This window comes from Carcharhinus amblyrhynchos, chromosome 21, assembly GCF_965287045.1.
Source record: "Carcharhinus amblyrhynchos chromosome 21, sCarAmb.v2.hapA, whole genome shotgun sequence".
Taxonomy (NCBI): Eukaryota; Metazoa; Chordata; class Chondrichthyes; order Carcharhiniformes; family Carcharhinidae; genus Carcharhinus; species Carcharhinus amblyrhynchos.
The window spans coordinates 12,173,447-12,188,363 of NC_137344.1; the positions used below are offsets into that span (position 1 = coordinate 12,173,447).

At 44.8% G+C, this 14,917-nt stretch overlaps 1 protein-coding gene across 1 annotated transcript in view; it reads left to right on the top strand.

Moving 5' to 3' along the window:
- Positions 1-12,591, top strand: part of LOC145356651 (transmembrane protein 235-like) — a 49,219-nt gene extending 36,628 nt beyond the window's left edge. Inside the window, exon 4 of the mRNA XM_080209503.1 lies at positions 12,158-12,591. Coding sequence (XP_080065629.1) covers positions 12,158-12,390 — 233 coding nt within the window. The 3' untranslated portion in view covers positions 12,391-12,591. The remainder of the gene's footprint in view (positions 1-12,157) is intronic.
- Positions 12,592-14,917: the final 2,326 nt, after the last annotated feature.

Here is a 14,917-nt window from a genome sequence, read left to right on the forward strand (position 1 = left end):
AGTTTCATCAGTCCTATGTTTTTATCAGAGTATATGGGGGTGGAAAGGTGGGTCAGGATGTTGAATTTGATGAAATGAAAGGCGGAGTAGGCTCGAAGGGCTGAATGGCCTACTCTTTCTTCTACTTTCTGTGTTTCTATGGGCACTTCACACATATTCACACACATGCACACAGAAACATGCACACCCAGTTGTCAATGCGTTACTATAACATCTTCCACAATATTCCTCGGAATATTGGCAAGCCCTTCACAACCAAAGAAATACTTTTAATAAGCAGCCACGATTACACTGCACGGGAGCTAGCAGGATTTAACAACAGCAATGGGATAAATGATTGGATGAATGATTGTTTGAATGATGTGGGCTGAGTGTTGGCCAGCACGCTGGCTGGAAGTCCCTCAATCATCTTTCAGATTCATTTCGAGGAGAAGATAAAGCCTCAATTAACAACTTAATTATCTGAAAAATTAACAACTTATCTGAAAAACAACAACCCTGACATTGCTGCACTGGTGCATTAGTCTGGATAGCCTGCTGAGCTCTCTACTGATGCTCGCCAATGACATCCTGCTGTCTCATGAGGCAGGAGGCCATCACTGCTGCTGGAAGGCCTTTTACACAGGCCAGGGAGAGTGGGTGAAAAGGGATGTGAAGATCATTATGTGAGTTTGTAGGAGTGAATGAAAGCCTAGGACAGTACCCTGAGGAACACCTGCAGTGATGTCCTGGAACTGATGTTATGTTTAATCATTGCTATTTATCAAAAGTATTTATTTGGTCATGAAGAGCTTGCTGATATTGTGAGGAATATTGTGGAAGATGTTACAATAACACATTGACAACTGGATGTGTTTCTGTGTGTGTGTGTGTTTCTGTGTGTGTGTGTGTTTCTGTGTGTGTGTGTGTTTCTGTGTGTGTGTGTGTGTGTGTTTCTGTGTGTGTGTTTTTGTGTGTGTGTGTGTGTGTGTGTGTGAATATTTATGAAGTGCGCATAGAAACACAGAAAATAGAAGCAAGAGTAGGCCATTCAGCCCTTCGAGCCAGCTCCGCCTTTCATTTTGATCATCAAATTCAATATTCTGATCCACCTTCCCCCCCCCTGCCCCCCCATGTCCTCTGATAGAAACATAGGACTGATGAAGCTGGGGAGAAGACTGCAGGAGCAAGAATAGGTTTCATCCACAACTGAGATGATTGACTTCCAATCACCACACCCATTTTCCTTTGTGTCAGGTATGATTCCACACAGCGGAGGGTTTTCTACCTCATTCCCATTGAACTCCGTTTTGCTGGGATTCCTTGATGCCACATTTGGTCAAATGTTGCTTGATGTCAAGGGCAGTTACTCTCATCTCACCTCTGGAGTTGACTTCTTTTGTCCATGTTTGAACAAGACTGTAATGAGATCAGGAGCTGAGTAACCCTGGTGGAATCCAAACTGAGTATCCGTGAGCAAGTTATTGCTGAGCAGATGCTGTCAATACCTCTTCCATCACTTTACTGATGATCGAGAGTAGTTGAAGGGGCAGTAATTGGCCGGGTTGGATTTGTTCTGTTTCTTGTGTATAGGATTTGGCTGGGCAATTTTCTACATTGCTGGGTAATGCTAGTGTTGTAGCTGTACTGGAATAGCTTGGTTAAGGGCACAGCAAGTTCTGAGCACAGGTCTTCAGTACTATTGCTGGAAAATTGCCAGGGCCCATAGCCTTTGCAGGATCCAGTGCCTTCAGCTGTTTTTGATATCACACGGAGTGCGTCAAATTGGCTGAAGACTGACATCTGTGTTGCTGGGGATCACTGGAGGAGTCCGAGATGGAACATCCACTCAGCACTTCTGATTGCAGATTGTAGAAAACGCTTTGACATTATCTTATGTCCTTTCATGCTGGGTTCCTCCATCATTGAGGATGGGATATTTAGGAGTCTCCTCCTCCAATGAATTGTTTAATTGTCTGCCACCATTCATGACTGGATGTGGCAGGATGGCAGAGCTTAGATTGGATCCATTGAACATAAGAACATAAGAAATAGGAGCAGGAGTAGGCAATCCAGCCCTTCGAGCCTGCCCCGCCATTCAATAAGATCATGGCTGATCTGTTGTGGCTCAGTTCCACTTTCCCGCCCTCTCCCCATAACCCTTAATCCCCTCTCCTATCAAAAACCCATCAGCCCGCGTCTTAAAAATATTTAGCGAGGCAGCCTCCACCACTTCAACGGGCAGAGAATTCCAGAGATTCACCACCCTTTGAGTGAAGAAGTTCCTCCTCAACTCCGTTCTAAACCGTCCCCCTTTTAATTTTGTTGTGGAATTGCTTAGCTCTGTCTATCACTTGCTGTTTATGATGTTTAGCATGCAAGTAGTGATGGGTGGAGATCATGGTTGGGATGAGTTGGCACTTAGTTGGCATGGGGCCAATAAAGGGCCATGGAAGTGGGTGGGAGCCAAAGGCTGCCATAGATGAGCTCTGAGGTTGGCTACAGGGCATGGATGGGGCAGGGGGAGTGTGTGTTTGGGAGGGAGAGTGTTGAGAGGTGAGGGTTGTACTTTGTCAAAGATACGAACAAAAAGAATAAAACAAAGTGCTGGAGCACTGAGATCAAACTTCCACCGAGCCCTACTTCAATTCCAGCAGCCACTGAATTCTTACTGGGTCTTCCGCCATGATGCCCATTTTCATGTGCCCAGTGCTTCCCCCCTTCAGCAGACCAACCAGGTGAGCCTGGGTAAGATGTCCTTTCGGAGAGTTGGTTCAGACACAATGGGCTGAATGGCCTCTTTCTGTGGTACTCTGACAGAACAGAGGTGGTTTAAAGATTGAGGGACATGCTAGAGAGATGAAGCTGGACATCAGGATAGATGTGGAAGATGAAGCTGTTTTATCCTCTTGTCCACATACTTGTCAGGATAGATTATTGGAGATTCCAAAAGCTGGGGTCATAGAATCCCTACAGTACAGAAGAAGACCATTTGGCCCATTGAGTCCCTGCCAACTCTTTGACAGAGCATCTTACCCTGACCCTATCCCCATAATCTCACATATTTACCCTGCTAATCCCCCTAACCTGCACATCTTGGGGCAATAGGGGACAATTTAGCATGGCCAATCAACCTAACTTGCACATTGCAAAGAATGAGTGTTTAGTCATGGGAGGGTGAGGGCTGCCTCCCTCCATTCTGTGGAGAGCAAGAAAAATCTGTAAAATAAAAAAAACACAGCTTTGTTTGTTCAGAGAAGGAGTTCAGAGTTAGTAATTGCTGAACTTCCATAATGAATGCTAAATACACTTGTACTGCATTCCTGGTGTGAGCTACTTTAACCTGTTTATCATCATTCAATTATAGCTGTTTCAAAAATAACACACAATATGATGTAGATATGTGGGCTACACAGAGACATAAAACTCACCATTTAGAAGTTACACTCTTTTGTTCCGTTTGGGAGTGAACCAATGATTTGATTCAGTTGCCCGTAGCTTTGCGGGTTAAACTCAGCAACTTTACAGACCAACAACACACACACGTGTAAGCTTTGAATCATACCCCAGGAAAAGAGTTAAAGTTTGTTTGTTAGTGTCATAAGTAGGCTCACATTCACATTGCAATGAAGTTACTGTGAAAATTCCCTAGTTGCCACACTCTGGCACCTGTTCGGGTACACTGAGGGAGAGTTTAGCATGGCCAATGCATCTAACCAGCACATCTTTTAGATTGTGGGAGGAAACCGGAGCACCTGGAGGAAACCTATGTCGACACGGGAAAAATGTGCAAATTTCACAGACTGTGACCCAAGCCAGGAATCGAATCCGAGTCCCTGGTGCTGTGAGGTAGTAGTGCTAACCACTGTACCACCATGCTGTTCTACAAAGAACAAGACACATGAGTGAATTCTTATTGACGTTCCAATCACAGATCTTATGTATAGTGACGGCTAAATGATTCACAGAAACAGCTTTATAATCATGAATCACATTAATTATTGCTCAGGTACTGACCATAAACAGAAAGCCGTGAAGAGCATGAACTGTGTGGTATCCATTGTGTCAGTAAACCCATGTAGAGTGAGCTGTTCCTCCCCAGGCCATGTGTAATGTGTGTAGTCTTTCATTCTCCCCTGTTCATCTGAAATCTTTAGGAATAGTAAAGCTTGAGGAGGATTCTATTCAGTAGGAGTCTCCTCTGCACCTTGGAAACCCATTCTTGAGAAGCAGGCAACTCCACCTCATTTGGACTTTTGTTTCACTGGCCAAACTTGTTTGAATTGTGAAAATCGGGAGATGTGGAACGGGCAGGGTTTACACTGTTACCTCATTGTTTGATGAATGTTAAGTCCAGCAAGATCTGCTGGTATTGAGATCTAATTCATGGAAACATGGATGATCGGTGGGGGAGTCGACCCATCTAGATGGCAGAGGGCCAGCATGGGTTTGATGGACTAAATGGCCCCCTTCTGTGCTGTAATACTCTATGATACCAAACCCGGGCTGATTCCATGACCGGGTATTCCTGATGCTGGCAGGAATCTGTTGGCAGGAAGTCACTGGTGAGTGGCACTTTATTTTTCTTACATTTGTTTAAATGGATGGCACAGTGGTTAGCACTGCTTCCTCACAGTTCCAGGGACCCAGGTTCAATTCTGGCCTTGGGTCACTATCTGTGTGAAGTTTGCACATTTTCCCTGTGTCTGTGTGGGTTTCCTCCAACAGTCCAAAGATGTGCAGGTTAGGTGGATTGGTCATACTAAATTGCCCCTTAGTGTCAGAAAGATTAGCAGGGTAAATACATGGGGCTACCGGGATAGGGATAGGACCTGGATGGGATTATTGTTGATGCACGCTCAATGGGCCGAATAGCCTCTATTTGCACTATAGAGATTCTATTATTCTATGCTTCTAGCTCAGACACCTGAGATTTCCTGGTAAGTGATCCCTGTGGGAGTTTCTCCTCCTGGGAGTCTGGGAATCTGCCATTCTGATTTAATTTCAATCCCAACTGGAATTGATGAGTGGGGGAGGGTAGTCCTCATAATCCCATTGCTTGTTATGCTAGTGTTGCAGGAGTTGGAATCAATCAACTGCCAAAGTTCACACTCAGAAAGATCCCAGTTCTCACGGGACCTGGAGTATTCCATCCCAAGACTTCACTGGGGTAATTGTGAGTCAGCTGGCTATCTGGATTTCATTTGTTTCCCCAAAATGGGTGATAAGATACGGGCTGCTTCAAAAGACAACCATTTCTCAGATCAATTGTCAATCCATTGTATTTATTTAATAATCTGTTCCCAGATAACACTGGTTAAGAACAAAAAAGAATTGGCAGGCATTTCAGGCTCAGAGCAGTGTGTTTTTTAACAAGTGTGTTGTGTGAGTAAGTGAGACAATTTTCTGCTACTGACCAGGGAGGATTTACAATCTATTTCATGGCTGGGTCTTGCACATTTTTCACCAAGTGTCATTTCATTGAACAAATCTGCACAGAGGGTGAAAACCTTGATTAGATTATTTATTTAATCTTTTCTTTGTATTGTGTTAAAAAGAGACTTGACTTAAAAAAGAGCACGTGTGCGGGTAAGCAGTTTGGAACACTGACAGCCATGGAACATGTAATGGAGTTAATGCTCTAATTCAGGCACAGTACTCGGGGAGTTTGTCCCACACAATCCTTTCTCTGATCATTGCTGTTCAAAGGGCTGTGATCCAAGAAGCCATCCAGAGATTTTTATTTGATTTTATAAATGCCCTCAGAAAGATTGCCTGCACTCTCATTTGAAGACAGCAGATGGATAGAGGGAGGGATGGATGGAGGGATGGATGGACGGATGGAGGGAGGGGTGTATGGAGGGATAGACAGACGGATGGCATCTTTCATGATATCTAATAGCACATTGCAGCCACTGAATACTTTTTAAGTGTTGTGTCTTTATAATGTAGGAGAAGTTGTAGGTGACCATATTTGTAGACTTCAGGATCTTGTAAATCTTGTAATCTTGGGTTAGCACTGCTGCCTCACCATGTCAGGGACCTGGGTTCAATTCTGGCCTTGGGTGCCAGTCTGTCTGGCGTTGGCACATTCTCCTCGTGTTTGCGTGGGCTTCCTCCAGGTGCTCTGGTTCCCTCCCACAGTCCAAAGGTGTGCAGTGTAGGTGAATTGGCCAGGCTAAATTGCTTGTTGGTGTCCCAAGATGTATAGATTAGATGGACTAGCCTTAGGAAATATGTGGAGTTACGGGGATGAGGTAGGGCAGAGAGCCTAGGTAAGATACTCTGCCAGAGAGTTGATGCAGGCTCGATGAGTCAAATGGCCTCTTCTGCACTGTAGGAAATCTATGGTTTTATGATATTCCAGAAATGATGGGAAATGAAGCTGGATGCATAGAATGATGTGTTGTATCGTGAGAACTAGCTTTTGCTCTGGGCACTTTCACACAATTGTGGCTTGACATGGAATCTCCTCCATAGAGGAAGAGCAAGCAATCTTCCTGTTCCCACCAGTGCTAAGTTCCACTCCAATCTCCTGTGAATCTCACTGGAGTAAGCTTGGTGTCACATGGGCAGAATCAGTGTAAACAATCGGGGGTCTAAGGAAAGCACCAAATATATAACGCATGCAACCTCTCCTGAAATCCCTTCCACCCAGGGCCTGGGAGATAATTCTTGGCTCCATGTGCTTCTCCTGCTTCCTGGCCCCTATCGACCAGTTCAAAGGAAAATGTTTACACATCACATTTCTTCCAGGAAGACCATGCCTTTAACTGCCACAACAGCATCAAAACATTTTTCTAAAGAAAACTCCCAACACAACCAAAAAAAAAGGAGTGACATAGCTGGAACATGTGCTGGTCTCCATTAGCCTGATGCTGATGAGCAATGCGTGAGATAATGAACTCTGCAGATATTTGCTTTGCCCCAAGTGAGCAGAATAGGACTACCAGCTGCATCAGAGTCATCCTGGGCATCCTGGGGAAAACGCACCCTGTCCCAGCCCCGGGAGTTTGGAGATGCTCCTCTGCACAAGCCCCCTTCTCCCAGAGTGGGGGTCCCATGTCAATGGGGGAAAACATTTTGCAAAGAAGGGTTAATCAACAGCCTGGTGGCAATCTGCCCACGTAACTGTTCAAACACTTGAGATTACATTTACTTCATCGGCCACTTCCATCTAGGCATTCTTAATGTTGGAGGTGACTGGAATCTTCTGCTGAGGATCAAGGCAGGTAGATAGCAACAAACCTCCTTCATCTGCACATTCCAAACCCATGACCTCCTACAGTGCAAAGGCTAGCAGATGTGTTGGAACACATGCACTGGCCGTGTGGAATTTGCACATTCTCCCCATATCTGCCTCCAGGTGCTCTGGTTTCCTCCCACAGTCTGAAAGATGTGCAGGTTAGGTGCATTGGTCTCCCTCAGTGTGCTCGAACAGGCGCTGGAGTGTGGTGACTGGGTGATTTTCACAGCAACTTCAGTGCAGTGTTAATGTAAGGCTACTTCTCCCTGTGTCTGTGTGGGTTTCCTCTGGGTGCTCCGGTTTCCTCCTACATTCTGAAGGACGTGCTGGTTAGGTGCACTGACCCGAGCAGGCGCTGGAATGTGGGCAACGAGACGAATTTCACAGTAACTTCATAAGAACATAAGAAATAGGAGCAGGAGTAGGCCATCTAGCCCTTCGAGCCTGCCCCGCCATTCAATAAGATCATGGCTGATCTGTCGTGGCTCAGTTCCACACTCCCGCCCTCTCCCCATAACCCTTAATCCCCTCGCTGATCAAAAACCCATCATGTAAGCCTACTTGTGACACGAATAAATAAACTTTAAACTTTAGAAACACCAACATCTGCAAGACCTCACAGACAGCTCGTGATAATTCTTAAACAGATTGACACTCCAAAATTGCAGGAAGGCATTTTTTTCTTTCAGTTCATTAGCTGCAAATTGTTTTGTGACTTGACCCATCAGCAGCCAGGCAGAGCTGGAAAGTGTCTCCATTGCTATTTTCTCGTTATTCCTTGTCGAATAGTCTGCCAATGCCTAATTTCCAAAGTGCAAACTTGCTGACAGCTTCCTCCCTAAACATGATTTAATGACAATTGCAGCAGCATTCTTGTTGCCAACACCCTACTTGAGACCCCAGTAGCCACTGGGAATTGAACCTGAGCTGCAGCAGTCAGCTACTGAGCTAGCTGACAAGTCCTGCTTCCTAATGTTAATTTTCATAAGATGGCATTTCACAAATCAATAATGGAAGTGCAAGGTCAAATAGATAGATGGCACAAAACTCATTAAAGCAAAATATCAACTTGGTGTCAGGTTGGGGGGGGATTGCGTAAGTGCAGTGGTGGGGGGAACAAGAAAAGTTATTCAAAAGCCTAATGCCTTACCCACTGTCCTGCCAGATTTTCATGGTTGTGTTACACATTGGTGTCTGCCTCTGTGAAAAGTTCACTTGCCATTTGTGGCACATGTAGACATAAAATCAAAATTTCCACCAGATTTCTGAATCTCTCCCATCCCAATGCACCCAGGATAGGAATATTAAGAAAACATAAACCATGTGGGGCAGCACAGTGGTAGCACTGCTGCCTCACAGCGCCAGGGACCCAGGTCTCAGGTCATTGTCGGTGTGGAGTTTGCACGTTCTCCCTGTGTCTGCACGGGTTTCCTCCAGGTGCTCTGGTTTCCTCCCACAGTCTGAAAGATGTGCGGGTTAGGTTGATTGACCATGGTAAATTGCCCCTTAGTGTCAGGGTATTTATTAGCAGAGTAAATACATGGCGTTATAGGACTAGGACCTGGCTGGGATGGTGGTTGGTGCAGACTCGATGGGCCGAACGGCCTCCTTCTGTCCTGTAGGGAGTCTATCAATGAAACCATTGACAATGTGGGGAGTGGAAAGGCACAAAAAATTTTGTAACTGACTGAGAACAAAGTTCTTTCAGAATGGAATATAGTTCCAGTCCTGCAATGTGATTTATGGATTTTGCATCTGAAAGCATATACAATACAGGGTCCAAATATCTTTGGTAAAACATATGGTGGGTGTGTTGGATGACTCAGTGTGTCCCCCTGCCTTGGCAAGCATTACTTTCGGAAGATGAATTCAGCTCCGTTTCCCACTTCACCTGAATGTACCACCACAATGCTGCAATTCAGTGTACATTTAGAAATCCAGTCCAGGAGATTTCCACCCCCCAGAATACTTGAGGCGATAGAAGGCCTCAGTTCATATAAAACATCACTGGAAAGAGTCAATAACACACAAACTTAATGCCTGAATAATGTTTTCTGGTATTTTCACAGTTGTAACTATTAAAATCAAATGGTACACAGAGTATTTGCTTGGGCAAGGACCTTGTTTGGCACCCTGGGTGCCCCTGTCTTCTTTCCTCTCCTCTCCTAGGCCTGCTCCCATCATCACTTACCTATGGCCTGGATTTCTTTACAATCCTGGGCCTCCAGTAGGTATAGTTCCTGCAGCAGCCACTGCCTCCTGTTGGTGGTGCTGAGCAAAGGATTGACTGGCAATGCTCAGAAAGTGGGACCTGCCACCTTGAGATCCTGACCCTATGGAAAGCCTGGTAATGGCCATACTAATTGGCCCACTGGGGAAGGCCAAAGGAGGCAATCGGTAGGGTATTTCAAGCCTCTATATGCAACATGCCTGCCTAGGTAACACATTTAGTATTTGGTGCAGATCCACAGCACAAAACTGCCCATTATTTACCATACAATGGCCTGAAACATCAGAGTCTTTTTTTGAACAAAGAACAAAGAACAAAGAACAACACAGCACGGGAAACAGGCCCTTCGGCCCAACGAGCCCGTGCCGCCGTCCCACTGTCTGTGACCTATTCATGATTTTAGTCTACACCTAACGTGCGAGGATGTAAATCTTAAGGATCTTAAGGATGTAAGATGGAAATGAGTTTGTTATCTTTAGAAGCATGCACAGAATTTCTTCAAGGAACAGGTCTGTGTTGAGGAAGATTACTTCACTGTAAACTCGACATAATTTAAATAGTTTGGAAGGACGGCAAGATTTTCATGGTTGTGTTACACATTGGTGTCTGCCTCAGTGGAAAGTTAATGAAGATAAATGGGCAATAATTGACACGTACAAAGGACAGCTAAAAAATGAGATTGATAAATCAGTACAGCTAACCAGGAGAGAAGCTAATTAAATCATCATGAAATATGGTGAAATTAAATTGTTGTGTAATAAAAGCACAGAGACAATTAGAAGAGAAACAGATTCTGGACTAATTGTGTGTGAGGGGAAGCGACATGATCTTGAGTTAGTAAGGTTGAAGTTACTGCATAATCCTTGTTAGTTTGTGAGACAATCTCCTGCATACCTTAGACTTTTAGTCTGCTTGGTATTTACTCGATGACACAGTTACCCATTGCATTGAAGAGAACTTAAAAATATTTTACATTGATTAGAAAGTTCACTACGTTTATCATTTATTAACATTTAATCATAGAATCCTACAGTGCAGAAGGCAGCTATTTGGCCCATCGAGTCTGCATTGCCCACAATCCCGCCCAGGCCCTATCCTCATAACCCCATGCATTTACTCTGACTAGTCCCCCTGACACTAAGGGTCAATTCAGTATGGCCAATCCACCTAGCCCGCATATCTTTCGGACTGCGGAAGGAAAGCGGAGTACCTGGAGGAATCCTACGCAAACACAGGGAGAATGTGTGGAATCTGTGTGGATTCCACACAGACAGTGACTGAAGCTGGGAATTGAACCTGGCACTGTGAGGCAGAAGTGCGAACCAGTGTGCCACCATGCCACCCATTAAAATCTCTGCAGACTTTTACGCAGAGTTTTTTTACCCCAAAATATTCTGGTTGAGCTTTTAATTATTCTGAGCAAATAAAGAGACTGATAGGATGTCAGTCACACAAACAGATTTGGGAACTGTAACTTGAACCCTACAAGATACCCATGGAGCACAATGCACCCAACATGTGTGAAGTCAGCACATAGGTTAGGAGAGGGCCTCATTCAACTCTTGACTTGCACTTTATTTATTCACTCACCTCATAATAATATGGCCGGAGTTCCTGAATTTGTTTGATTTGATGCTTAAAGGGGTAGAGCTGTTAACTGCTGAGATAAATCTAGCCATCCTCTGCCCCTCAGTGCCTCTGAGCTTTGTTCCCTATTATACCCAACCCCTCACTCTGCCCATGGCCCTGCCCGCTCCTTTTCTCTTTCACTTCCGAACTGGGGAAGTGTCTGGCTCACTGCAGCCAGCCAGCAGCTCATCTGTAATGAATAAGAATACAGCTCCAGCAATTGTGATGTATTCTGAGTGATACAGCTAAGGGGAGCTGGCATTAACTGTCTGGGCAGGACACAGGTGCACATAGAAATGATGAAGATCCTTCTTTTGTATTTAATACCCTAGGATGTAGGCCATCAGGCCCGGGGGACTTATCTGCCCCCAATCCCAATAGTTTGCTGAGTACCTTTTCCCTAAAGATGTAGTGGCATTGGAGGCAGTTCAGAGGAGGTTCACTAGATTGATACCAGAGATTGTTGTATAAAGAGAGATTGAACAGTCTGGAACAGTCAGCTTATACTGTCTGGAATTTAGAAGAATAAGGGGAGATTGAATTGAGGTATTCAAGATGATAAAAGGTACGGATAAAATAGACGTGGAGCGGATGCTTCCTCCCGTGGGGCATTCTAGGACAAGAGGTCATAGTCTTAGGATAAGGGGCAGCAAATTTAAAACAGAGATGAGGAGAAACTACTTCCCCCAAAGGGTTGTGAATCTGTGGAATCCGCTACCCCAAAGGGCGATGGATGTTAGGACAGTAAGTAAATTTACGGAGGAGTTACAGATTTTTAATTGGTAATGGTTGAAGGGTTATGGGGAGAATGCAGGAAAATGGGAATGAGGAGGATATCAACCATGATTGAATGGTGGCGCAGACTTGAGGGGCCAAATGGCTTAATTCTGCTCCTATATCTTATGAACTGTGCTCAGCATGGCTCCTGTGACACTGAAATGGAAAATTTTCGTTTCCCTAGTTTGTGAATTTATTTTGTGCCCAGCTGCCTCTTTTGAGTGACAAACACAGAAATGGAAATAGTGTGGATATATATAGTGAGGTTCTAACATCACTTGTTCTCTATGTTTCAGGTGCACTGACCCTGGCTGGCATCTGTGTGTACGTCGCTTATTCAAAAGCTGCCTTCACCATTGCAATGCGTTTGTATGGACACAAGCTGTTTGACGATGTTCACATTAGTTTCAGTTGGTCCTTGGGCTTGGCCTGCCTTTCTTGTGTGTCAGAGGTCATTGCTGGGGCTTTATTCCTTTTGGCTGCCAAGCTTGCTGCTGCGCAGCATCTAGAACAATCATCCACAATATGAGCACTCTGTTCATGTGCTGCTATGTTGCAGTCTGTTATTGTCTAGTATTGTGCCTAGTTTTGTAATAAGCTAAATCTGGGAGATGTGTTGTAACCAGCGCTGATAGCTGTGAAGTCCGTCTGCTCATTTGGGATATATTTTTCTCTGGATGTTATGTTCAATGAAAAACTAGAGGTGATCAGAGAGAGTATATTTGTTACGGCCTTGCTTAAGACCAATTACAAGATGTTTACACAGAACTAAGTGGCAAGAAGAAGTGAATAAAAATTGAGCTCTGAACACGCAACCAGGTCTGTAAGGTCATTGTGCGAAGGGTGGGGGTTTTCATTCCCAGAGCACAGCAAGCATTCCCAGGAGGATGAAGAGAATATGGGCTGAGTGTGCAACAGCATAGGAGGCATTACCTGGGCATGAGTGCATGGGCACTGGGGAGGCCTCACCAAAGTGCGTCATTTAGTCCAGAACTACAAAGAAAGGTTTCCACCCTCCGTACACTATCGATGAATGTCATAGTTGACTTCAACTGTCCTGTCCCATCCATTCTGGTGTCGACAGAGGACATCTCAAGAGTCAGCCATTTTGACATCCACAGTTCCATTAAGGAGTTAACTAAATCTCTGCTTCATCATGTACTTATTCATATAAACTTCAGAAGTGAGCATCAGATCAAGTTGGAGCTTTCTCCAAGGTATCTTTCAGCAGTGTTGAGATGGAATTTGAACCCTGTCCTCAGAGCAGCACCCTGGATTTCTGGATTACTAGTCCAGTGACAATACAACTAGCCACTGCCTCCCTAAAATTATTCTTTGGCAAGGCAGCATTTGCTGCCCATCCCTAATTTCCTCCTGCATTGAATGGCTTGCTAGGCCATTCCAGAAGGCAGTTAAGAGTCTGGAGTCGTATGTCATACGTAGGCCAGACCTGGTAAGGATGGCAGATTTCCTTCCCTAATGGGCATTAGTGAAGCAGATGGGTTTTTATGACAATCGATGATAGTTTCATAGTCACCATCAGTGAGATTTGCTTTCAATTCCATACCTTATTAATTTAATTTAAATTCTACCAGCTGTTGTGGTGGGATTGGAACCTGTGTCCTGAGAGCATTACCCCAGGCCTCTGGATTACTAGGCCTGGTAAGAAGTCTCACAACACCAGGTTTAAGTCCAACCAGTTTATTTGATAGTATTCCCACAAGCTTTCAGAAACGGTGTTCCGTCAGGTGTGTGGAAAGGTCTGATCAGAGAAGGGTATATAAAGACACACATAGTTTACAAAATACTGATTAGAATGCAAGTCTTTACAGCTAACCTACTATTCAAGTCTTAAAGATGCAGACAATGTGAGTGGAGATAGCATAACACAGGTCAAAGAGATGTGTATTGTCTCCAGACAGGACAGTAAGTGAAATTTTACAAGACCAGGCAAGTCATGGGGGTCACAGATAGTGTGACATAAACCCCGGATCCCGGTTGAGGCTGTCCTCACGTGTGTGGAACTTGGCTGTCAGTCTCTGCTCAGCGACTCAGCGCTGTCGTGTGTCGTGAAGGCCGCCTTGGAGAACGCTTACCCAACGATCAGAGACCAAATGCCCGTGACTGCTGAAGTGTTTGCCAACAGGAAGGAAACTTTCTTGCCTGGTGATTGTCGAGCGATGTTCATTCATCCGTTGTCATAGTGTCTGCATGGATTCCCTAATGTACCATGCTTTGGGACATCCTTTTCTGCAGTGTATTAGGTAGACAACATTGGCCGAGTTGCAAGAGTATGTACCATGTACCTGGTGGATGGTGTTCTCGCGTGAGGTGATGTCATTCATGTTGATGATCTGGCATGTCTTGCAGAGGTTGCTATGGCAGGGTTGTGTGGCGATGTGGTCACTGTTCTCCTGAAGGCTGGGTAGTTTGCTGTGGAACACCGTTTCCGAAAGCTTGTGGGATTACTATCAAATAAACTGGTTGGAATTAAACCTGGTGTTGCGAGACTTCTTACTGTGTTTACCCCAGTCCAATGCCAGTATCTCTACATCATTACGAGGCCTAGACAATGCCACTTCACCACCACCTCCCCTTACCGTGCATCTCATTGCTGCCCCCTGTTGGAGAATCAGATAACTTCAGGTCAAGCTTTCTAGGTAAGTGCTATGTACCCTTTTCAATTATCCCAGAACGTTGAGATATGGCACAAGGTCTTTTAGCAAACTCTCAAGAAATAATATTTGTGGAGTCACTTTGGGTCAGGTGAGGTTCTCAGAGAAGCAATGATGAATTGTCCACTAATATTTTCCACTGCGTGTCTTTACTCATATCCACACTTTCATCATCTTATTGAAAACAGAAGCAGCAGCCCAAGAACACTAACAGTTTGCTGCAGAAGATGAACCACGTGAAGTTTAAAGTTTATTTATTAGTGTCACAAGTAGGCTTACATTAACACTGCAATGAAGTTACTGTGAAAATCCCTAATCGCCACACGCCGGCGCTTGCTTGGGTACACTGAGTGAAAGAGAATTTAGCGTGGCCAATGCACC